Source organism: Heliangelus exortis, chromosome 20 (genome assembly GCF_036169615.1).
Source record: "Heliangelus exortis chromosome 20, bHelExo1.hap1, whole genome shotgun sequence".
Classification (NCBI taxonomy): Eukaryota; Metazoa; Chordata; class Aves; order Apodiformes; family Trochilidae; genus Heliangelus; species Heliangelus exortis.
In genome coordinates, this window is record NC_092441.1 from 7,356,272 (window position 1) to 7,382,419 (window position 26,148).

Here is a 26,148-nt window from a genome sequence, read left to right on the forward strand (position 1 = left end):
ATAAAGACAAAGACTTCACCCCTACCCCCCCTTCTTGATGCTACATAATGAGGCTCAGGGTTCCTACAGAGCAGCCTTGCCAGGTGGAGAGTCAACCAAGATCTCAAAACCATCTCTCTGGTGTGGCAGGCTGTATGATGGGGATGTCAGACAGGGCTGTGTGCTCCTCCTCAGCTCTCCAGCAGCTCCCATTCATGCTGCCCTGAACCATCACAGCTCAGCAGGTCAGATGTGTCTGGCACAGGAGCTCAGGGCAATGTGGTACAGAGCAGTGCTGCATACAGGTGAACTGTTGACCAGATAGAGTTGCTGCCAGGTGATTAAAGCTCCTGACCATTTCATTATAGTGGAAAAAACAAATCCGCCATCTAAGAATAGCAGCCCATACACACGTAATGTTGCAGCACTAAGGAGGAGGCAAATACACTGACCATGATAGTAGGGGCATCCTGACTCTGTCAAGGAGTAGGAGTGCACTGGATTAAGAAAAGTTTTTAAAAATGGGAGTCTAATACAGAGGCCAGGTGAAACCTTCAAAGGTGTAGTGGTAGGAACAAGTGTCTGCTGGTTTTAACTTTGTAGTGTAAAACAGAGAGGTGATGACCATCACTTTTTCAGACAGGAATGACAGAACATCTTGAGTTTCTCCTCTTTCATCCATGTTGCTGCCAGCAGAAGCAGACTAGACTGCTTCCTGAGCACTAATGTGCCTGTGTCCTGGAGCCAGATAAGTTGGGATCCTTTCCTAGGAACAGAGACATGAAGCAGTCAGCTGGAACTTCCCAACAGTGTCAGGATCCTATTTGGCCCAGCATCTTGTGCTGTGCACAAGTTAATTCATATTCTGGAATGTGCAGTGGGATGTCTGCACAAAGTTATCACATTCACTCTCTTGCCCTTACTGTGCTGCTGGTTATGTCTCCTCAACATTCTTCACCAGTGGTTGTCTCAATACCTGAGATCCTGTAGTTTCAACAGTACCACACATCAACACAACATAGATGAACCTGTTTCTCTTTGGGAAAGACCAAGCAGAATTATGGTGCTCATTGCTACTGGGAAGATAAGCTTCAAGCAGCTACTCAGACTTTGTTGCTAATATTACAGACAATTTAATAACTATTTCCAACATAAGTGAAACACCTAAGTTAAAATCCTCACCTGCTTGGAGATGCAGCACTGATTGCTCATAAATAGGCCAATTTTCTGAAGTGAAGTTTGGCTACAAGGAGTTTAGAAATACTTGAAATTTAATGCATACAGCTGGCTGTGGGTTCACAGGCTGGACCAGTCTTGTTCTCCCATGCAGAGATACAGCAGTGAAACTCAGCATAAACACTGTAATTTTGTTCACATTTACATGCTTGATGTAGTAGTCAAACTATATAAACTTAGTTCTACATACAGTAGTTTATTCTCAGCTTCATTTAACAAGGTCAAAATATCAGCTTTCAAGCAGCAGGTATGGAGGAAGCCTGTCAAACACCTGATTTTGTCAGGACAAAATTGTTCAAACATGATCATAACAACAGTAACACTTGAACCCACAGTTTTGACTATGCTTAACTTAGAATGAAAATTACTCTCATCTGAACATCAACATTTGGACCATGAAGTTGCAGATATCTACTTTATTGAAACTGGTACAGTAGCAGAGTGAGAAAGAATGCTGATGTCCATACACAAATGGAAGTTTTACAGCTCTAGCTGCTATAAATCTACAGCTGGTACAATACTTTGTGTAAGTTCTGGTTATCCAGAGGAAGCTCATGTTTCACTTCTTAACACCACCTGAAAGGAGAGGCTTTGTTTAGTCTACACATGTCAAGATGAGTCTTTTGGTCCCTAAAATCATCACTGTCCAGCTAGGATGTGCAAGTGGAGCCCAAATCAATGCAGTGTCTAACCCTTAAGACTATAAAATGTCATGCTGTAGGACAGATGAGCTGAAACTGAGAAATGTATTTGTTGGCTTTTCTGAAGTGCCACTTTACCATTGCAGTGGTGAATTTACCCACACCTCCATCCTCCGGGAAAAAGGGCATCCCAGCATTTACAGAAGTGAATGTAAAGCTTGGAAGGGAGTAGAAGGATGTATCAGTCCATTGTATCTATTAAAAGGTTTAGTCATTTCAATGCTTAATTTTTAGGCCTCCAAAAGTTCATGGCAAGTGCCCACAGTCCATATACACCACACAGTATCAGGCACCTCAAAGCAGGATCTAAACCTACAACATATTGCTGAGAAAGTTGCCCATAGTCAGCATGTTCAACTTGCCTTTACCTGGAGATACCCAGTCAGAGATATCTGAAATCTTGCCCCTGTCTAGGCTTTCAATTCAATTGAAGAACCAGCATTCCTGCTACAAGGTTCTCCAATGTCTTGACACATCACTCAGGAACCCAGACTCAGCCTTCCCCATGATTCCTCTGGGGTCTTGGCAAGGCACTCTGACAAGGACTGAGAAGTCAAAGCCTTTTACTGGAGTGTGGCATTAAAGTGACTCACTGAAAGTTGCACACCAACCTCTGGCAGCACAAACATTGTCTATTGAATCTCAGGCCAGAGCCTTCATGAGGTAGCATGTCCTCCATAGCACTAGTTCTAAACTTAAAATGCTGTATGAGTAAGAGGATGCTGTGGGTAAGCAGAAGGCAGCCTGGAGCCAAGGTTCTCAATTCTTTGGATATGTGCACTAGAACTAGTAATCTTTCCAAAATGTGGACTGAGGGCATTACGTCCAACTGCAAACAGAGCTAGACTAGTGCAGTCAGGTGTTACACCTGCTAAGATCACACTAGGAAAAATAGACTCTAGATCTTGTACCAAACAGTCTTGGGTTGGAGACAGCTACCTGGGAACCTCAGCTAAGGACACAGCACTGCTGTGTATTTCTCTTTCAGAAAATTAATTCTGCCTAAGGCTCACAGGAAGGTTATTTTAGGAATGTTCAGAGCTAGGCTGGCTCTTATTAAAGAAAATAAGAGGCTGTTTCTTAAATCTGAAACTAAAGTGATGAAACTAACCAGAAGGCTCATGCTTGGCACCAGAGCCTGAAAAGCCAGAGTCACAGTATCACAGAATGGTTTGAGCTGGAAGGAACCTTCAAAGGTCATTGAGTTCCAACCCTGCTGATAGAGAGAGGGACATCTTTCACTAGATCAGGTTGCTCAAAACCCAGCTGAACCTGGGCTTGAACACTTCAGGTGATAAAGTACCCAAAACTTCTCTGGGCAACCATCTTCATCATAAAAAAATCTCTTCTTAACTCTACCCTCTTTCATTTTAAAGCCATTGCCCCTTGTCCTGTCACACAAGGCCCTTGTAAAAATTCCTTGTCTCTTTTATAAACTTCCTTATATATTGAAGGGTCAGAATAAGGTCTTACTAGTGCCTTCTGTTTTTCAGTTTGAACAACCCTCACTCTCTCAGCCTATCTTTGCAGTCCCTTCCTTCCACAACTGCCCTTTCTGAATGATGGAGTAAAAACTGCACACATGCATCCTGCAATAAAGGCTTACCTTTGTGGAAAGGGATTTCTTGGGCTTTAGCTATGAGCTTGTTTACTTGACTTTCAGCAATATCTGCCCTTTCCTCAGCCTCTTCTAGCTTATGCTGAGCTTTTCTGAACTTGGAGAGATTGGTATTGGCTTGTTCATCCTGAAACATCAAAACAAAAGAAACTAAAAACCACGTGACAACATGTTGGAGTGCAGAGCAAACTTTTAAATTAACAGTCCTGGAAAATGGTAAACAAGTATAAGATTCAGTTTACTGACTCACAGCTTCCTCAGCTTGTCTTTTGTAAGATTTGATTTTCATCTGCAGTTTATCTACCAGATCTTGTAACCTCATCATATTCTTCCTGTGTTCTTCGTTCTGTAGAAAGTGAATGTGCAATTACACATGCTTGGGACAAAAAACTACAGCAGAATTACTGTCTATATATACCCACCTGGAAAGTAAGTTCTTTGACACGCCGTTCATATTTGTGAATGTTTTTGATAGCTTCTGCTGACTGCTTATGTTCTTCTTCTAGTTCAGCTTCTAACTCTCGGATCTGGTGAATCAATCAACAATTGGCTTGTGCCCTCACACAAGACTCAGAGAAGAAAGGTATTTTAGACACCCATGTTCAGTGCTAATACCCACCCTGGCCTCCAGCTTCTGGATTTGCTTCTTGCCTCCCTTCAGAGCCAACTGCTCAGCCTCATCCAGACGGTGCTGCAGATCCTTCACTGTCTGGTCCAGGTTCTTCTTCATCCTCTCCAGGTGGGCGCTGGTGTCCTGCTCCTTCTTCAGCTCTTCTGCCATCATGGCTGCCTTGGAACAGACATGACACAAGAAACTAGAAGAACATCAAAGACCAGCATATGCTGTATTATTCCTTGTTCCTGCTCACTTTTCCTGCCATTGCGTTTCCTGCTTCATTTTTTTTAGTGAAATGATAGTGGCAGAAACATTTTAGGAAACAAGGAAAAAAAGGTGGGAGATTTTTCTGCCTCAATGCAGACGCAGCACTTTGAATGACAGAAAAGTTAAATGCCCTGTCCTACTGAACAATCATTACTGTGACCCCCATTGACACCCAGGTGCAAATAATGGAAAATTCAATATTTTTTTTGTGCAGCAAAATAAGTCTAAATTGAAAAATGTGACAATAAAATAATTACATTAGAAATTTTATATATATGTGTGTGTGTATTTAATTGTAAGGCTCTATTCCTGTTTTATTCACACATTAAAGTTATCTATTTTACTTTTTATTCTTTTCCAGAGAAGCTAGAGATGTTTTCCTTCTATTTTAACTCCAAAAAATGGTTTTTAACTGTTAAGATTTTGTTTTGATCCTATGCATCAAAAATCATTAGCAGGTTGGGTCCAACCAGCCCTATTGCCCAGTTGAGCTTCCCTAGAATTGCACAGGAGGATATAGCACCGATTTTGAATGGTACTTCACAATTCTCATTTGAAGAGTTCCTAAATAGGATTTGGAAAAGACAAATATTTAAATACATTAAACACTTTCCTGGTTTCAAAACTGCAAGATTTTTTTTTTTCTGGTGTACATTTTTATGCAGCACCGGAGAAAGTTATTTGGTTCAGACTGACTCAATGTGGGCTTAGTTCCTGATGATGACAGCAGCCCCAATAACTCATCTGTCTGTAGAACAAGTTCCCTGTGTCCTCTGACACAGTCTCTTCAAGCAGGCCCACAGACTGGTTCGTTATCCAACTTGTGACAAGAGGATTTACATTAACAGCTAGCACAGTGCTCTTGGGAAGCCCTGAAAATTCAAAGAGAAAAGCACAGTAACATCCTCACATCCGTGGTTGCCTTCTTTGCTCTTTCTTCAGCACTTTTTGATGCATTAGTAGTATCTTCCATCTCAGTCTGCATTTGTGCCATATCAGCGTCAAGCTTCTTCTTTGTATTAAAAAGGCTGGTGTTCTGCAAAGGAGGAAAGAGGTTTTGAGCTGCTCTATTTGTGCTCATTACACAGAGACCATGAATTACTATTTGTTCTTACTCTGTGAATCTCTGGATCCCAAAGCAAACTACCTGGGTATGGAGGAGCTGCACACGTTCAGTGGCATCCAGAAGCTCCTGCTCAGCCGATTTCTTCGACCGCTCTGTCTGCTCCAGGGCTGCCCGCAGCTCCTCAACTTCAGCCTGCAGCAGGTTTGCTCTGCGCTCCACCATGGCCACCTGCTCCTTCAGGTCCTCCTGTGTCCTCAGAGCATCATCCAAGTGCAGCTGCGTGTCCTAAACATAAAGAGCCAGTTTTGTCCTAATGAATTTCTCAGATACTGTGCTTAAATCTAAATCAACCCAAAAGGCGAATCAAGACCTTGAGAACTCCCTGTATATTGTGCAGGTGTTTCTGTGCCTCAGCAGCCTGGCAGTTGGCACGGCTCAGCTGGATCTCCATTTCATTCAGGTCTCCCTCCATTTTCTTCTTCAGCCTTAAGGATTCATTCCTGCTCCTGATCTCAGCATCCAAAACACTCTGCATTGTCTCCACAGTCCTTTGATGGCTCTTTTTTAATTGGATGATCTCCTCATCCTTCTCAGTAATCTTTCTGTTGATTTCTGATTTAATCTGACTCACTTCTAAGTTGACACCAAGGATTTTGGCCTCTTCATGCTCTAGAGCTGCCTTTCAAAGAAAAGGGGAAAAATAAAGGAAGAAAGTGATCATTGTGACGTTAGTGACTTCACACAGATTCCCATGGTTTGTGGCAGTTAACTTTGCATGCAGCCACTGCCCAGGAGAGAGAATAGAGAGCTTTTCCCAATAATATTTAAATTAACTCACCTCTGCCTCTTCCAAAGCTATCCTCAGCTCAGATTTTTCTACTTCTACTTGCTTTTTGGCTTTGTCAAGGTCTCTGATCATTTTGCCATTTTCAGTAATTTGTTCAGTCAGATCTGCTTTTTCCTCTGAGATAAGAATGACATCAGTCTTAGCCTGTGATCAACACTTCTTCTGCATACCTACATATGTGTGTAAACATCCCTACATGTGTACATGATCATTTATGCTTGTACTGAGAAAAACAGATACATCCAACTCATATAGCGTGCCATAATATGGTTTCATAGTCCTCCTTAGAGATCCCGGAAGGCACCAGCATGGGTTTATGCCTCTGGAGAAGCCATCAGCATAACTCTACAGGTCTTGTCATTGTTTCTTCACAGTGTATCTGTAAAATTCCCTTTCACAAGCTGCACACCCTCTTGAGGACACCACCTTCACCTGGTAGTGCCACCTGAACGCCCTCGATCTTACATCCCTGCAGCAGATAGTGGAGAGCTAGCACATTTGATTTACTAGCTTAGGCACCTTACAAACTTGCCTGACACCTTTTGGTGGGATAGTTATATTCTCCATTAAGATGGAGAGAAAAGTAATGACACAGTCCTGCAACTCAGCATACCTCAAACAAACACCAGCATGCCTGTAGAACATGCCTTGTGGTGGTGGCACTGAACAGCTAATGGCAAACCAGAGCTAAACACTTACGCTTCAGAGTCTTGTTTTCCTGTTTAATTGCTTCAAGTTTATCTAAGGCTTCCTCATAGGCATTTTTTACTTTGAAAATCTCTGTGTTCAGTGAGCTCAATTCCTTAGAGACAGCTTCCCGCTCCAGCTGTTTCTCCACATACTTTCCCTTCCATTCTGCCACAACCTATAAAGACATCATGTTTAATTTCCTACAACTACCAAAAATGATATTTTCTTTGTGGCTACTTTCTGTACTAGACAAATACTGCAGTATCTGAAATCAAAACAAATTCCTATTGCCACGCTTTAGAGTAGCTTATAAATGTTAATTTCACTTGATTTCAACTTGACTTCAGTATTGACTTCAGCAGGAAATATTAGTTTGGCCTTCTAGAAAGGTTGGGCTTAAAAGAAGCTGTGCTCACTTATCACCTTATCAAAGTTCTGCTGTTTCTTGTCAAGGACTGCTGCCAGTGTATTTGCTTTCTCTATGTCCAATGTCAGATCTTCCACCTCCACTTGCAACTTCAACTTCATCTTCTCCAAGGATGCACACTTTGAATTCACAATCTCTGCCTGCTTCTCTGCTTCCTGGAGATGCAGAGAGAGTTTTTTTCTGAAGGAATACAAATGAAACAAGCATATGATTCAAGAAAATAATGTATCGCATACATTATTTAATAAGTAGAATAGTGCAAGCTGAGCTTTTTAAATTAATGTACATGCAAAAAAATGTATATTTAATAAAATAATATAGGTCAAGCTACTAAAAGTAGGTCTTTTTTCTGCACAATGTAAAACACCTGGACTGTTCATCTCATCTACTGCATACTTGGCCTCCTCCAGCTCCTCTGTGCACTGAATAGCATCTGTCTCATATTTGGTTCTCCACTGGGCCACTTCACTGTTGGCCTTGGACAGGGCACGCTGCAGCTCCCCCTTGGCCTCCTGCTCCTCCTCGTACTGTTCCCGCAGCAAGTCACAGTCGTGGCGAGCAGACTGCAGGGCGTGGGCCAGGGCATTCTTGGCCTAAAAATTAATAAGTCTTTATGTTAGCTGTGACCAGCAGATGATCCCATGACCCACGCACTAAAAATATAGTTACTGCAGCTTGGGCAGAAGACAAAGGCCAGAGGTTTATAAGTGCCAAGGCAGCTATCTTCAGGTCCAACAAATGTTTCTTAGCTCTAGCACTGGAAAAGATCAAGAGTGATGCCCTCACCTTGGCATATGGCTAGAGAAACAAAAGAAATAATGTAGACCATGCCTTTAAAGATTAAAAAATATGCAAAAAAATTAACCAAAAGTGAAGCCACTTTTTTTAGCATATCATATACTTACCTTAGCAAAACACACTCAGTGCTCCCTGAACACACCCTGCACAGTAGTAATTTTATTGTGTTAGACTGTGAGCAACAATACTTACCATTTTTTAAAAGTGGTTTTGAAAAGAACTGAGGCTCTGATACATTTTGAAGCCCTAGAATGTGATCACATACCTTGATCTCTTCCTCTAGCTGACTTTTAAATTCTTCTATTTGCTGTGTAATTGCCTGCTTGCTTCTGGACAGCTGCAATGTTATGGTTTCTTTTTCTTTGAGATGACGACTTAGTTCACCTGTGACAAGAGAATGTAAGTTTCAAGTACTGGCCAGATTAAGCATCCTGAAAACATTAATATATAAATAATAGTCACTAACAGACAAGAAGAATCACACAATGTATCCATCGGTTGTTACCCTTATATACATTCTTACACCATTCTTGTTCTACAATTCTCATTGTATATATTTTTTACAATGTCATCTTTACTCTTGGAGTAATGCAGGGTTTAGTAAGGAAATTATGAAACAGATAGAGTCTCATCCAACACCAATCTATTCTATCTCCTCTGATGTTACTTGCATTCTGTTTTAATCACAACTTTGACTGCTCATTCAGCATGCCATGCTTAACACACAATTCTGTCAGCCTAAACCACTTGGTTGGTCCTGCTTGGCCCATGTAGGGAATTTCCCTTTTTCCCCCCTCTTCTTTCTTTTCTCCTAAACCAAATTCATAATACTTAGTAATACTCTGTACCATCTTCACAACTGGTTCCAGGTGGGTTTCAGTACTTTTTTCTAGACTTCACATATTTTTCCCACACACTATATAGTGCAGTTTGTTTGTGCACCCAGTGCTACCAGGAACCTTATTCATTGTTGCTGATACCAGAGGACCAGAGCTACCTGTGCTCCACCAGGATTGGGTGGCTGTCATGTGATCTTTTGTCCTACCCATGACTGAGTGATTCACCAGCATCTCTCAGCTTATGGACCAGTGTCAGTGCTGCCAGGGCTGGTTTTGCCATTACCAATCTGATGGGCAATTTGGCTTAAAGCCATCATCATCACCCTTTGGTGCAAGATGTTTAACCTGGCTACAAGCTGGTGTAGCACAAAGGTTAATCAATTTACATATTTCATTCCTACTCTAATAAATGCTTGAAGCAGATTCTAAAAATGCCTCATGTCTGAGGGTCTCTATGCTAGTGAAGGGAAAAAATATCCCATCAGCAAAACCTTTGTGCCTTACTTACCAGACTCTGTCTGGAGCTGGGATTTTTGTATAACTATCTCATTCATATTTCTCTGTTTTTCCTCAAATTTGGCTTTCATCTCTCTCACTTGGTCTTGCAGGGTGTGGTAAACTTTTTCCAGAATAGCCTGAAAGGGAGTAACAAAGTGGAATCTGGGTATGCACGTTTGAATTGCATTGAATTCCCACCAGACAGAAATATTGCCAATTCAAGTATTTCACTTATGAAGAAACACCTTGGACTTGGTAATCGTCTCTGTTCTACGGGCCAGGTCGTCAATCTCCATCTTCAGCTCACTCTTCTCCTTCTCCAGCTTCTGCTTCACCCGTTGCAGGTTGTCAATCTGCTCCCCAAGCTCAGCCGTGCTGTCCGCGTGCTTCTTCCGCAGGGCGGCAGCCGTGGCTTCGTGCTGCAGCGTGGCCTCTTCCAGGTCACGGCGCATCTTCTGGAATTCTGCCTCACGCTTCTTGTTCATCTCAATCTGAGCTGCAGTAGCTCCTCCTGCTTCTTCAAGTCTTCCCCTGATTTCCTCGAGTTCAGTAGCCAACTCATCACAGTGCTTCTCTGCTTTTGCCCTTGTAGCTTTCTCATTCATGGTCTCCTCTTCCAGCTCCGTAACACACGCCTGTATATTGAGGAAAGAGCACATAAGGAATTAATAAGGGAAAAGAAAATTCAATGCTTAGGTTAAAGTGTATTTGTCATAGTACCCAAGCTCATTTTCCAAAGACAATAAGCAAAATTTCCCTTTGCATTTTACTCCTTTACTATTGTAGGTGAAGGCTTAGCAGCAGGAAATAACCCATGAATCAGCTCCTGCTAACTTTAGATCACAGCTTTTGTATGGAGAACATTATTACAAAATTCATAAAGGAAACCACCGTGACCAAGTCAGAGATTTCATCAGTTACCAAATGTGAACAAGCATTATTCATGCTGCTACACTTTATAAACAAGCAAACAGTAATGATGAAGTGGTTACATAAAGTCTCTTGCCTGCAACTCTCTGATCTTCTTCTGCAACTCAGTAACAGAATTCTGTTGTTCCTCAATTATATTTTGCATCTTGTTAAATTCGTAGTCTTTCCTGTGAAAAAAGTGTTCTTTTAATAATAAAAAACCATGCCCTGTTTAAAACAAACTAAATTTCTCTGTATGTTTTTTCCCATACTTCCTTAATTTTTCATCTAAATGTTGTTTATCATTCTCTAGAGCCACAATGGTTTCCTGGGCAAGTTTGAAGTCCCCCTCAAGCTTTCTCTTTGCTCTTTCAAGATCCATACACACTTTTCTTTCCTGTTCTAAAGATTCTTCAACCTGTAACATAAACGCATGTAAAGATGACTGTGGAACAAGTGAAGAATATGTCCCTTCTCCTTGCATTGAAGGTGCTCACATGGTTCACTTGTTGCTCCAACTTGACTCTGGCTTTGGTGAGGGCATTAACTTTTTCCTCCTCAAGCTGCAGTTCATCCAGTGCCTGCTGGTGGGCTTCTTTGAGGGCCTTCTGCTCCTTGACTAACTTCATAGTAGACTCATCCAAACCTGTCATTTCTTCAGTTAGATTTTTAACCTATTGTAAGGCAAAATACTTAAAGGTCACTAATAATTCTGGCTTTTATATAGGCTACTGATTACACAAAGGCAGTCAACACATGGGCAGACTAGTTCCAATATATGGTCAAACTATATAACCTCCCTGCTTACGTATCAATCCTACTGAAGTCACAAAACAATTCTGAGCTTTCTTTTTAATGCCTTGTTTTACTCTTATGTATTGATTTTCCTGCACCACAGAAGTGACCAAATTTAATTAACTTGATTTCCCTGTACAACACTGTGTTATTGTTCAAGTTGACTACACCTGTACATCCAGAGCAACTATTATTAAACAGTCAGAAATAAAAAGTACCTTGTTTTCTGTGGCATGCTTCTCCTTTTCAGCCTTGGCCAATGTTATCTCAAGTTCATCAATATCATTCTTTAGCTCAGAGCATTCATCCTCCAGTTTCCTCTTGCTGACTGTCAGATCAGCATTTATCTCCTCTTCATACTCCAGTTTTTCCATTGCCTCCTTTATTCTTGCTTCCAGCTGAAATTTTGCTTTGATCAGCTGGCCACATCCTTCTTCAGCATCAGCCAAATTTTCATTTTCCTTTTTATAGAAAATGAAAAAAGTTTTCATTGTCACACACTGGAATTGGTACGTGCAGAAATCACCTGCTCATTCAGCAACCGAAACATGAAATAACAATTTCCATTCAGCCCCTTCATGAACACTCAGAGAAAACTTATATAATCAGAGTCAAAAATGGATTTGAATTACGTACACTCTGTACTCGCAGCTGCAGGTCCTTTTTCTCTTGCACCAGAGTCACCATTTTTTCTTCCAGCTCTTTCCTCTTCCTTTCTGATTTAGCCAGTTCTTCTTTTGTTCTCTCAAACTCTTCCTTCATCATGGCCATTACTTTCTCACTTACCACACTTTTTAAGAGTGGTTTTATCTTGAAGTACAGCTTCATCCAGGGCCAGTGCTTGACGTTCATGAATGCACGGATGTTGTACTGGATGCAGAAGACAGATTCCCTGAAACCAACGTGATTCATCAGTACTGTGAAAAAAAGCACAGCTTTGAGAAACCAGACCTCAGAAAAGACACACACCTTCGGTCTAACATTCTCTGCAGTTCAAGTCTCCTGAGGTATCCCCTGCACAAAGCCTGTGTCCGCGTGATCATTCTTCCTAAACAATCATCTCGCATCTCTTCCAGGACACCCAGCAAACCTGCCTTGAAGAACACCTGCAATGAAAAAACAGAGATCAGTCATTGCTGGGCTTACATTTTAATGTAAGGAATGATTTCTCATGGTGTGACAAACTAAATTCTTACCTTAGTGTGTCCAAATTTGTACTGCGTGTGATCTATCTCAATGGAAGACAACAACTTTTCACACACCTTCTTGCTGTCAATAAACTGTCCTTCTGGGATAACACCAGCATTCAAAAGGAGGTATCTGACAAAAGAAAGGAAAAAATGTTACTTTTGGTGTCACTTTAGTGTACAGAATGCCACAAGAACAGCTGTACTTTGCAGATACAAAGGCTGAGTCTGACTCACACCTCCAGCCTTAAATATCAAACCAGTAAGAAGCAGGCCAGCTTGGAAAAATTCTAGCATGTGTTACAGCACTTCCTGAGACTGAGGGCATGGGTGGTCTGTTCCCTGGACTTAAGAAACTCTACTCATCTGTGTCACAGTCATTTACACTGATCCAGGGGGACAGCTCACTTACACCTTGAGACAACCCCAGGTAAGTCATTCACTCTCACTGTTGAAAAGTTATACATCATATACTTGAACCTCTCCTATGAGGACAGACAGGGAGTTAGGGTTATTCAGTCTAGAAAGGAAAAGGCTCCAAGGAGACCTTATTGTGGCCTTCCAGTATCTGAAGGGGGCTACAAGAAAGCTGGGGAGGAACTTTTTAGGATGTCAGAGAGTGATAGGACATGGGGAATGGATTCAAACTAGAGGAGGGGAGATATAGATTGGATGTTAGGAAGAAGTTCTTCCTCATGAGTGTGGTGAGACCCTGTTCCAGGTTGTAAGTGTGCTGTACTTTTTTCTTAGAGATTTGACCATACATTTGTCTTTGTTCAATTACAACAGCTTATCCTGGTTGTGTTGCTCTAAATTTAGCAACCCCTTATTAAGTGTGTTAATCCCATGGCACTTCCTGAGTTATAATTCTTCAGATGGTTATTTTTAGTCTATACATAAATATAGGCAAGATGCTGTGAAAATGTATTTAGAAATGTTAGTCCTGTAAAAGATGACAGTGTCACATGGAACTAGTTTACATATCCTGCTAAAGTCTGGCTTGTTAATGTAGCACATTTGCAAGTCAAGCTTCTAGTTTCATGAAGTGGTGTCATCAGGTTTAATAAAATCTCCTTTCAGTAAAACTATTCTGGTTAGAATAATTTCAACAACATTCTTCACACTTCTACTAGATAGTGATTAAATACAGGATGTGGTATAAACCACACTCCCTATTTTTGCTGAAAGATGCTTGTGTACATTTTGAAAATTTAAGTAAATGCCCAAGTATTCAGCTGAATGTGAAGTGAAAATAGGCTTTGGCATACAGTATTCAGGAAGGCATTTGGATGGGCACTGCTCACATAGACCCTTTCACCTGATATGTGTTCATACTTTACATAGCTGTTAAATGTTGATATAATCATTTCCTAACAACTTGCTGACTTGTTTAGCAGGGCTCTTCTGTCTAATGAACTTGGCTCTGTATAAACACAAGAATGTTATTACAGACCTTTGTTTAAAATCCCCATATAATATCTTGTTAGGAAATCCTTTCCTGCAGATTCGAATGCCCTCCAGAACACCATTGCATCTCAGCTGGTGCAGAACAAGCTTGTGATCCATCAGACCTATGACAGAGCAACATGGGGAAATACTGATTTCTCAAGAATTAGTAAATTAGTTTTTCTGACAACTTCTACTCTGAATTTTATGAATTACCTGGGGTCTTGGTTTCATTGGGAACGATACAACGCACAAAATGAGGATGTGTTGTTCGCAAGTTGGACATCAGCTTATTTAGATTTTCCTGTAAAAAAAATAGATCATTTATAACCTCTATACTACTTCAAGTCATAATGCAAATATTCTCAGTTTGATTGACTCTGATGGAAAATAAAAATTTCATGACATCAGAAGTTATCTGCTCTGCAGGATAGCTTTTGTTATCATCTCATACTTTGAGTATGGCCCACATCACAGCCAGGTGGATGCTGCAGTCGTTGCCAGGAAGGGCTGAGCCTGTTCCTGGATGGCCCCTGGATATGGATGTACCACAGGAGCTTTAATGAGATGCAAAAGGTATTTTCTGGTGCCCATGCTGACTGCCCCACAGCACCCTGTAGCTTTTGGATACAACTTGATCAAAGCACATGACTTCTCCTCTCGACCATTGGACCTCACCAGCAAAGTAGAATTCAAATTAGCCTTCACCAAAAGCCAAAGGTAACTTTCCAGAGTATCATATGGCAATAGAGAAAGTGGGAATGATGACCTAGTGCACACAGAGCTGACTTGTCAGTGTTTTCTGTAGCTGAACCATGCTGTGCCAGAGAACACACCTACCCGAAAGAGTACAGAGACAGTTTGGAAGGAAGAGCCCTTTTTCTTGGTTCCTTTCTTCTTAATACCACCACCTGCATCTGGAAAATGAGATGCCAATCTAATACATAGAGCATGAATACTGTCTCAACTCTAATTCAAGTCAGGTGATTACGATTGGAGACACCAGACAGGAGACATAATCATCTGAGCTTACCTTCATCCATGAAAGTGAAGGTGGCATAAAGATTGCATAAAATTTTCATAGATGATTTCTGATACAGTCCAACAACAGTTTCATTCAGAGGGTCCTTGTTCTTCTCCAGCCAGCCAGTGATGTTGTAGTCCACTGTGCCAGCATAGTGCACCAGGGAGAAGTGGGCCTCAGCCTTGCCTTTGGCAGGCTTGGGCTTCTGGAAGTTGTTGGACTTTCCCAGATGCTGGTCATAGAGCTTGTTCTTGAAAGAGGTGTCTGTTGCCTTGGGGAACATACACTCCTCTTCCAGGATGGAGAAGATGCCCATGGGCTGAATAAAAAAAAAAGCATTTTCAAATAAGATCAATTCAAGTTATAATAATATACAATGAAAGAAATACTTAGATTAAATTATTGGAGGCATTTTATAAAGAATTAGCTTGGGAGGAGGAGGCGAGCAAGACTTTTTGTGAACAACTGGCAAGATATTCAAAAGCACCAGATTTTCATAAATAGGGTTTTGAACTACCCATACTGTTGCTAGAAAACAAAAAAAGCCAAACAAAACCTATATAGTAATGTAGCAGACAAACCTTTCTTGGGGCACAGCGCTTTGTAGTCAAACAGGAGTTCTTGCCAAGGTGCACAAACAGTGCTCTGACCTTGCTGCTTCTAGTCTTGGCTGGCCTTGTTCAGTGCTTCTGCTCCAGACTCAGCAAACCTCCTCCTCTGACTCCTCGAGAGTGAGCTGAGCATGCATTCAGAAGCTCACCTTTTATTGGCCCCCCAACCCTGCTCATGTGCAGCTGGGGTCAGCCCTAATCAGGCACAGGTGGGCTTGACACAAGCTCACGCCTCCCACCTTGTAATTAGCAACACCTGATTGCCTCATTTCACTACACAGTAACTTCTTGGGAGCAGAGTTCTCCTTATTGAGAAGGAGCAAAAAGAAAGCCTCATATGGCTTTCTATATTTAATTTATTTTAACTGAGAGGAAAAACTGAAGAGGAACCAAAATATAGACAGAAGACAACTAGGCTAGATATGACAATGAAATGACAGTTTACAGTGATTAGGAAGGAAGGCAGGAAGGCAGGCAGGCAGGAAGGAAAAAAACAATGTCTTCTTAGAAGGTAGAATAAGTTTCCAGTCAGTGGATAATTAAGAATTATGTCTAAAGGGAGGGAGGAGATAAGGAGACATGGAGTCTTCACAGAGTGCACTGAGAACGTTCAATGAAACCACTCATGAGAACCCCTCCAGATCTGACTTGTGTAATTACACAAGCTGTGTAAGAAACTCACCTTTTCTATAAGCTCAATGCAGGCAGCCAGGTCCATCCCAAAGTCAATGAACTCCCATTCAATTCCTTCCTTCTTGTACTCATCCTGCTCCAGCACAAACATGTGGTGGTTGAAGAACTGTTGCAGTTTCTCATTTGTGAAGTTGATGCACAGCTGCTCAAAGCTGTTGAACTAATATTTGAGTAAATGTGTTAATACTGTTAAACTGACACCAAGCAATTTTTTTCATAGAAATGTCATGGCAAGGTCAGCCAAACTATCCCTGAAGGGTTTTGATACGAGTGTAAAGGGTATTTCATGGGTGGTCCTGGCTTAGAGAAATGCTCTGCAGCACATTGTTGATGTAGCCTGCACTGGTGATGTTCTGGAGTCACTAAATACAGATCTGTGGGGAGGGAGAGAGCAGCTTGATGGCTAGCTATGCTTCTGCCATTTCTTTTCTCTTACAAAGTGGGTGTTGAATCTACAAAGGCAGAAGCAGCTTCAGAGAGATTTGGCCCATTCTTGAGGGCTGCACTGAGGTGAGGTGGAGGAGAGATCAGATAAGACAGGCAAAAACAACAAACTTTTTAAAGATAGCCAGAAGTCTGAGAGTGCTATGTAAAATCAAACCTCAAAAATCTCAAAGCCAGCAATGTCTAAGACCCCAATAAAGTGTTGTCTTGGCAGCTTTGTATCCAGCTGTTGGTTGATGCGCATCACCATCCATAGGAAGAGTTTTTCATAGACTGATTTGGAAATGGCATTCACTGCCTGGTACACCTGCAGGGAGATGGTTCACACAGCTAGGTCAGGGCATCGCTAGTGCATCACATGAATAAAACACCCCTCCAGCATGCACAGATACTGTCACCCCACAAAGAGCACTAGTAGCTGTGACCTGCCTCCACTCCTGTCCCATAGGGAGAGGACAGTCCCTGCTGCTCCCTGACACTCACCTGATCAACTGTTTGGCCCTTCACAACATATTCATTTCCCACTTTCACCCGAGGATAGCACAAAGCCTTCAGTAAGTCTGCTGAGTTCAGGCCCATCAGGTATGCTGCTTTGTCAGCTTCTGAAAAACAAGACTAAGAAGCTGGAAGACTGTCTTCTCAGCTGGGACAGACAATGTTTTGTAGCCAGCCAGAGCTCACTCTGAAACCTGGCAAAATGGTTGGCTTTACTCTACCCACAAAGCTTGATTAACTGTTGTAGAATGTTGGAGAATGTTCCCGAATGCTCCTGAAAAGGTAGGGGGTGTGACCCCTTTGCCATGCCCAACCCCATGTTTGAGGGGCCAATTAGATTGGCCCATAATTCTGTGCTATCTGCACCAGGGATTTGCTGTGCTACAGGTAGACACGCCGGGTGTCCAATAACACGTTATATTGTCGTGTGGTGGCGGGGGTGTGGTCACAGAAATAATATATAAGTAAAAGTTACTGCGCAATAAAGTTGAAGCTTGTTTATCAACCATACTGGTTGCATTAGTTCTCCCTCACCATTTTCCAACAATTAACATTCTCATTTACTTTTCCAAACAGCCTTGTGGGGCTGGTCTTCATGACTGAGTGGCTACAGCAGCCCCAAGAGGTGTGGTAAAAGCAGTGGCTGCATTGGTGATGGGATGACAGTGGTTTTCCCTTCCAACCACTTGTCCACAGTGTCATCCAAGCAGAACAGGTCTGGACGTGGTACCAGATGCTGGAAAACACTACAGTAGCATGTCCCATGCACAAGGTCTTTCAGCAGAGACATTGGAAATAAAGTGGATACAGAAAGTGAATCCACAGGAAGTGGTAAGTTGAAGGTTGAACCTCCTTTTTATGTTCATCAAGGAACAACTGCTTCTTTTCCAGAAGACTCCTTGCATTATTAGTGAAAAATTGTATTAAACCAGTTGGAAATACAATTCTACAATCCATAAAGGGATTACCTTCTGTGCCATCTGGCTCTGCCTGCTCCTCACGTGGTTTCTGCTTAAACTTCATGTTCCCATAGTGCAGAATTGCCCCTGTCAATTTGTAAATTCCTGTTCTCTCATCTGGGCTGAAGCCCAAAATGTCAATGGCTGCCTGCAGAGAGGATAGATCAGCTGATTGTAATGGTGCTGATGGGCATGGTGATGGTGATGGTCTCTCCTTGCTAAAAGTACTCACATCTGTGGCAACGAGCTCTTCCTGGTCATCAATGCTGGCCACTGAAACCTCCCCTTGGCTGATGAAGGAGTAGTCATATGGGTTGGTTGTGATGAGGAGCATCTCTGAAAGGCAAAAATAGGAATGAGAGCCAGATCCTGGCAATGAAAATGGGACAATGGCTCAGCAAGGTTTCACAGGCTTTTGCCTTTTGTATTCCCAGACTCTTGGTTTACTATTAAGAAACATGACAGACAGAGCAAAGCCATTCTTCTGCTTTCCACTGGATGAGCAGAGAGTTCTGGTCAGGTTCTCAGCCCGACCCGAGAGTTCTGGTCAGGTTCTCAGTCCGACCAGTTTGATACACAGTGAACTGTGAGCTGAACATTTAGCAATGGCAGACCATGAACAAGGACCAACCAAAGAAATAGCTTTTAAGAAAGGTACCTTTAGGTAAGACTCATACATGGTTATCCTCATACATGCCATACACTAATCCAGCTTCAGTGCCCCTCTCACCCACTGGGGTTGGGTGCTGGTGCACATAAGTAACAAAAATGTGTGTATTTCTATCTAATCAAGCCCAAAATTCACAACTCATTTTCAGTCCTGAGTCCTATGGCAGAGTAAGAGGAGAAGCATGAGTGTGCAGGTGTGCAGTGGTACTGAGCAGTGTGCAGGAAAGGAAGTCCTCCAGACATGGAAGATAAATCTGTGTCCTTGTACAGACGTGCAGACTCCTGGCTTACAGCAGTCTCTCTGGGAAGGGAAGAGGGAGGAAGTATAGGTTGGGAGAGCATGTAGTGGGACAATGGGTATAGGAGCTTCACCTTGGGAAATGTCCAGTGGGTAGTAGGGAGGGATGGGAAGAGCGGAGGGAGGCTGAGTGTGTCACAAAAGGCTTTGGGATAGATGCTGGGCATGGATAGGGTATGTCATGGATATGAGAAGGGGAAAAATGGGAAAAAACTTCTAGTATATGAGGCAGAGTTCAGTTTGTAGATGAGGACATCTGACCATGCTGCACCCAGGGAATTTCTCACCTCTCTGTTGACGATCATACACAGGACCTGGGCCAGATACAATGAACTTTCCACACCAGCAAGAGCATCAGGGTGTAAGGCAGAGTAAGGCACCTCACCTCAACACAGTTTGCCTTAGAACACTCCCAGAGAAGATAAATTGGAGGCTCAGTAACCCCTAGTGCAAAACATTACACAATGATAGAAGTGCTGTGTCCAAATTTGGTCACCCAGCCACTGTCAGTGCTAGCATGCAGGTGGCATAAATAAGCACATGGTCAGAGCCTTAGTGCTCTGCACAGCTCCAGGAATCTACTGAAAGGGAAGTTGGTGCTTGTGACACATGGTACAAGGCCAGCAGGTGCCACTGGACCCTCTGTCACTGAGCTGGGACATTTAGGAAGGAGCTTTCCACACTGGTTTCTCTGTAAAATGTCACCAGGTGATGGCTGTCCTTACCAAGCAGTTGAGGCTTCTTATTGGAAAGGATCTGGTAGAAGATGTGGTAGCTTCTCTCAGCTTTCAGCTGGAAAGTGACTCTTGACTTTTCCAGCAAGTCTGTAATACACATACACATATCAATTTTTCAAGCTCTTCTTCACATTACAGTAAAGCAGTAAATCCTCCTCATTTACTCACAGGTCTCAATGTCACCAGAGGCCAGTTTTCCAGAGGTACCAAAATGAATACGGATAAATTTACCCTGACAATCAGACAAAGGACGGTGGTCAGTTCAGCATGCTCAGGGTAACATAAAGTGTGGTTTTCTCTCTTGAGTCTCAGTGACAGTATCTATGAATCAATCTCAATTATCTTAGCTATTAAGAGATAAATAAAGGGGAACAGTTTGTTACAGCAAACTGTTGAGCATGAAATAGCTGTGAACACATCAGCATCTGACAAACAACCAAGAAATTTGTCAGCAAGAACGTTACTCCTAGCCCAGTGCCTCACAAGGCACAAGCATGCAAACAGGGCCAGAAATGCAGGAAGGCAGAGAGAAACATAATGACTCACAAAGCGTGAGGAGTTGTCATTTCTCACGGTCTTGGCATTCCCAAAGGCTTCCAGAAGTGGGTTAGTGCTGATGATTTGATCCTCGAGTGTACCCTGCATAAATATTTGAATACTTATTGAAAAATATCATGGACTATGCCAAAAGAAGTGACTACACTGCAGCTCTCCTGAGTACTTGTGCAACTACGTGCCCTTCATTTCAGCTGCACAGCGTTACTATAGCATCTTCTCAGCTCCAGTGCCAAGAACCAGCACTGTGTCTAAATGGTAAATAATTCACTTTTTTCCCCATGGCCAGAGCTCTCATCTCTCAGCCATAAGGACAGACATGTGAAGAAACTGGAGCTTTTATTTCTTCCTGGACACCAATCCCCCAAGACCTGGTTTCTGTCCAGGTGAAGCTACAGTGACAGAGGCAGCCCTGCTGACTGATGTTTCCTGTGGTCAGCCCCTCTTCTCACTGACTTCTGAGAGTGGCTGAGACTAATAAAAGATATTTCATAATTTCAGGTAAATGTTTGTCACCAGTGCTGTCCACAGCCAAAAATTCCTAACATCCTGAACTGCCCCTCTGCCAAGCCTTTCTTCCTCACACCTTCATCCAGGTCTCCTTCTTCTTGGCCAGGTCCCCACTCGCTGCAATTGTTGCAAAGTACTGGATGACACGTTTCGTGTTCACAGTCTTCCCTGCACCAGATTCTCCACTATGGAAAGACAGAACAGAGTGAAGGATTGTCTGCCTGTGTTTGGTTGGAGACAAAGTTCAACACAACAGATGTACTTACGTGATTAGGATAGACTGATTTTCACGATCTGTCAAAGGGAAAAATAAGTGCAGTCAGAGAAGATGTAGGAAAAAGTGCCAGTTCTCAGGCAACCCGTAACCTGGTGTCCACTGAGGGAAAGAAACAAAATTTCTGCAGAGATATGTGAAAAGATGCACAGTGTTTTTCTCCTCCTGTTTTTCCCTCCCTGTACTGCTCTCTTTTTCTGCTCCACCTTTGGTCCATCATACATTCTCCTTTTTGCTTCTGTCTTTACTATTCTTTACCTTTGTTACTATTTAATAAGAAACAGGATTTGATTCAAACTAAAACTATGTATTTTGGTGAAAATACTTCTTCCATCTCTGTTCTGAACTTACCTGTTGCTTCCTGAAGCCAAGTGCTGGTGTGCTGACCAGACATTGTGGCCTATGCAATTACAACTGCTCTTTGCAGTGGTTCCTGTTATCCTACTACTTAGATGAGAAATATAAATAACTTCATCAGCACTTCAAACAACAGCAAAGCACTTCAAAAAAAACCAAAGCAAAACCAAAAAACAAAACTAAAAAAAACAATTTCAGGAAACAGGGAAAAGTCTGTAGCTGGTTTTGCATCACCCAGACATAAAATTGGCCCATCTAATTCCACAGTGCAATAGCTGGGAGCCCAAGCAGATAATTTGCAACATGACCCCGAACCAGGAATTGGGTTAGCAATTGGGGGAGAATAACACACTTGTAACTGGTCAGAAAAGGAAAGCTCACCAGTGAGCATGAACTGATAGGCATTGTCAGAGATGGAGAAGATGTGTGGAGGGGCCTCCTGGCGCTTCTTGCCTCGGTAGGCCAACACCACCTCTGGGTTGTATACAGGCAGCCACTTGTAGGGGTTGACAGTGATACAGAAGAGACCCGAGTAGGTCTGTGAGGAAAGAACAGCACAGAAGAGACACTGAATTCCATGTCCTGGCAGCTGGATTTTCTCATTTGCCATGAGAGGAAACTTACATAGATCATCCAGGAGCTGTAGCGGTCCTTGAGGTTGTAGAGGACAGCGGGTTCATGCAGGTGAATCAACATGGCCACATCCTCAATTCTGTCAAACTTAGGTGGGTTCATGGCATATACATCATCAGGTTTGACAGAAACCAACTGTAATTCAGAAAAAAAGAGTTAATCTTGATCCAGCAACTTTCGATGCTCCTTCCATGCGTACACTCAGAGACACAAACACAGAGAAGTGATCACATCTGTAAGGCTGCTCTAATTCAGACTTTTCTTCCTGCTTAGATGTGCAAAACAGGACATGGCTATAACAGGACAGACAGTCCAGCCAGCCAGGAGCCCTACAACATTGCCAAATTTACAGGATGTGAATTTACTGTCCTGGAATTGCTACAACACAGACACAATTTTTGCTGGACCTGATCTTTCTACACATTATTGCTGCTTTTGTTCTCCAGGTCACTGCTGGTTGTGGCTGTAGTCTCTGGGGACAACTGCTGGGCAGCCTTCCAGCCTTCAGGATCCACACTGCACAGTGTTGGGGAGACAGGACACCAACAGCACAAAATCTTTCAACAACAAATCCTGCCTTGGAACAGATTCTTGCCACTCCTGACTGCTGTCATTCCTAATCCCACAAAGGCTCTACCCTGCCAAATAGCACTGTCTCCTAGGTTTGCACTGTGGGCAATGATCCTGCTGCACAGCTGGAGCCTGAGGATATGGCAGGAGAGGGAAAAGATGTGCAGAAAAGCATATGTACACAGATGACCACACTAATCCATGAAAGAGTTTGAAAATCCTGTTGCCGTTTGTCCAGATGGCTTTTGCCATTTTTCCATTGTTTTTAAGCTGTAATTGCTGCTCCCATGGACTGGTCCAAGCTGACTATTCCAGTCCAAGGAGGAAATAGTGTTACTGCCACTAGAGTTGATTTGGAAACATAGTACCCTAACTTCAAGCTCAGGCCCGGATTAGTGGAATGATCTTGGCCTTCTTTTGAGAAAGGAAGAATTAAAGGCACATGTTTCAAAAGCAACTTTTGGATATGCTTCCCTAAATACCTTTGTAAGGGGTTCAAACACTTGAATAATGACGATTCATGGGAAGTCTCAGTATAGAATAAGAGATGGTACATTAACTACCACTGACAGGACATTATCTGGGAGTCACTAGAGAGGTTTCTAAGATAACGTCAGTTCAGTGATCATTCCTAAAAGTCTGGTAGTGCTTACTATCAAGATGTTGATTGGGCTGCTGCAGCTATTCTTACACAAGTTATCAGGCCACAAGCTGCTAAGACATTTCAGCAGTTTTGCAAGATTAACACCTTGGAGGCCCCGCTAGGAAAGTGCATCCAGAGCCACTGATAATAATTTCACATGCAAAGAGGATTTTCAAAGTAGCTGCCTGCTCTTTTACCAGTAAAGGAAGGAATTTATCAGTGGGTATGAGAAAGGGTTAAAAGCACAGACTTGCTAAGGCTGGCAAGCCTACAACCCAACTTGTTTCAGAGCATTGTCTGATCTTCAAAACCTAAACCAAGAATAATTATCCAATGAATAATTTCCTCCCAGCACCCAGAGCAATGCATTCCTCTGGAGCTGTACTGGTCCCAGTCAGAGGGCAGATGCTGGGCAGGTAAGATTTCTCACCTGAGCTGCTCTGGTTCTTTCTGTGCTCCTTACCCACAGCAGCAAACACCCAGGTCCCCAGCAGAGTTGGGAGGAGGGCCCAGAGGAATGCACTTACCCTGCCATCCTCTGTCTCCACAGTTATCTTCCCATCCTGTGCAGCCTTGATCTTCCCTTTGGTGTACTCCACCATGGGGTCAGCCACAAAGCAGTAGGTTTTGGCATCAAATGGCTGATTCTGGGCTTCTATTCTTTCCTTCTCTGATTTGCGCAGGTACGGTGCAGCCTCACCAAAAATTTCCATGCCAGGGTCTCTGCTCATGGCTGAAGCTGAAAGACAGTCCCTGTGGTGGTCCCCTGTAAAGTCTGCAGTGTTGATCTCAGCAGAATGTCCACCAGATCTCCCAGGTCAGGTGCTCTGAGAGCATATACCTGAACACCCTTCCCAAACCCACATACCACAAAGGCTCAAGGGAGATATTTGCCTTTTCCAGCTGGAATGTACAAAAGCTACAAAGAAGAGCTTCCACCCTTCGTGACCCCAAGGAAAGGGGATCCATGCCCAAATGAGCAGGAGGGATCCCTGGGGACATGCAGCAAAGGGGAGGGATCTCTGAAGGATTCACAGAGTCTTTAGTAAGAATGAAGTCCTGAGGCCTGTTTTCCTACAAGTTCTCCTCTGCATTTGTGATCTCCCCCACTGCCTTTAGCATGGAGCCTGTCCTAGTCTTCTGGTGGGCAGCTGTAGTGGGCAGGAATGGACAAATGCTGTGGCCCATTAGAGCAACCCATGCAGGAAAAAGAATGGGGACCTGCCCACAGTGAGCACAAGGGAAGAGGCAGTTTAGGTCAGCCTGGGCAAGCTCTTAGATTTCATGCCTTAATTCTCACCTTAACAACTAGCCAACTGAAAGAAGGAAGGAACAGGATGACCTCTCTGCTCTCTGAAAGAGAAAGAGTGGAAGGTCAGACTCCAGTTAAGCTACAGCCCCTCCAAAGGTCCAATACCTCTCAATTACTGTGAGCAACCACTCCAGTTGAGGACCAGCAAAGAAAACCCCAGGTACAGTCCTTCCTTACCCCAGGAACAGCACAGCAGACTTCCCACCACAGTGCCACAGCCCTGTGGAGCTCTGAGCACAGAGAGCAGAACCTGCAGCAGAAGGCCAGGAGCACAACCAGGGGATCAGGAGCCACCACCCAGGACTTTCACCCTCGCAGTTTTTATAGGCTCAGTCCCTTCCCTTAGCTCAGCCCCCTCCCCATATTTGGAATGCATATTCCTGCTCACCACTTCATGTTCATTTTCTGCCATATACAGTATGTATACAAAGGAGATGCTCTTTTTTCCAGATTTAGTAACTCTGGGACCTAACTGTGGTTTGTAGACTTTGTTGTGAGAACGTCCTTTACTGGGACCATGCTTTCCTTCCAGCTGCCACCAGGGCCATCACTTCGCTCATACTTGCTCTCACCAATATGTCAGAGAATTAACAGTCCAGAAGGGACCTACCCTGCCACTCCTGCTCATGGGCTGCCAGGGCAGAGCTGCACAGTGGCAAGGGCAAAGCAGCTCCCCCTTAGGTGGAGGGCAAGGTCACAGGAAGGGAAAAAATTGCTGAGGGTCACTGTAGGATCAGTTATGATATTTCTTGTGGCTTTGCATCACACAGGGGTCAAGAAGGATGAGAGAAGGGGCTGTGAATGAGGTATCATGTGTTAAACAATGGCAAATAGGAGGCTTATCAAGAACAGCAATGCCCAGGGATGATGGTTCATGAACGCCAAGCCCTGAGTAAGCTACAGAAATGTTGCTTCAAATATCACTTTGATTGCCTATGTTGCCAAAGCCTACCCTTGCTTCCAAAAGGAGCTGCAGAAGCCATGTTCCAACATGCTATCCCACCATAACCAGGGGACAGCACATCCAGCTTCTGCTGGGTTGCTTTCTGACTCAACAACCTGCTGAGAGCTGTGCATTTTCAACGAGATAAAACCTCTTGTGGCTCTTGCAAAACTGGATCATAATCTCTTGCAAAGATGGTGTGAACACCCTTTAGGCCATAGAGAGCTTTGGATGGAGCTCTTCCAGTCCCAAATGCTTTCTTTAGCTGGTACATAGCAGACAGGCAATGGCTGCAAGCAGCTCACATGGCAGAGCAGTGGAGACAGCAGTTTGCAGGAGCAACGGTAGCTTTCATGACTGCATGGACAGAGGTAGCTCCTGGTACCCCTTCTGAGTGGAAGGGTCTCCTTCACCCCATGGTATTCTGCCTACTTTGGTTGCCTCCTGTCACTGTTCAGTATCCCACATTCAGCCTCTGCACTTCCATGGACTCAGCACCAGC

General features: G+C 43.2%; 1 protein-coding gene and 1 long non-coding RNA gene across 2 annotated transcripts in view; one reads left to right on the top strand and one right to left on the bottom strand.

Moving 5' to 3' along the window:
* The window catches only part of LOC139805576 (uncharacterized), a 103,521-nt gene extending 98,473 nt beyond the window's left edge, over positions 1–5,048 (top strand). The window contains exon 8 of the long non-coding RNA XR_011729885.1: positions 4,041–5,048. This is a non-coding gene — a long non-coding RNA (uncharacterized lncRNA). The remainder of the gene's footprint in view (positions 1–4,040) is intronic.
* Positions 1,617–24,999, bottom strand: LOC139805575 (myosin-3-like). The gene is made up of 41 exons (XM_071764117.1): positions 24,881–24,999; positions 24,692–24,744; positions 23,919–24,130; positions 22,170–22,313; positions 21,927–22,083; positions 21,181–21,208; positions 20,991–21,099; positions 20,396–20,488; positions 20,018–20,081; positions 19,838–19,936; positions 18,378–18,481; positions 18,155–18,293; positions 17,175–17,293; positions 16,849–16,998; positions 16,237–16,407; positions 14,953–15,262; positions 14,760–14,836; positions 14,136–14,223; positions 13,927–14,044; positions 12,483–12,606; positions 12,256–12,392; positions 11,923–12,178; positions 11,505–11,747; positions 10,989–11,165; positions 10,764–10,909; positions 10,589–10,679; positions 9,828–10,217; positions 9,593–9,719; positions 8,511–8,629; positions 7,844–8,040; positions 7,444–7,627; positions 7,030–7,195; positions 6,322–6,446; positions 5,854–6,162; positions 5,565–5,768; positions 5,328–5,453; positions 4,154–4,324; positions 3,957–4,061; positions 3,785–3,880; positions 3,523–3,661; positions 1,617–1,791 (listed from the first exon to the last, which is right to left on the bottom strand). Exons 3-41 carry the CDS (start codon positions 24,120–24,122, stop codon positions 1,775–1,777), a joined length of 5,823 nt encoding a protein of 1,940 aa, XP_071620218.1. The 5' UTR covers positions 24,123–24,130; positions 24,692–24,744; positions 24,881–24,999; the 3' UTR covers positions 1,617–1,774.
* Between the last annotated feature and the right edge of the window lie 1,149 nt (positions 25,000–26,148).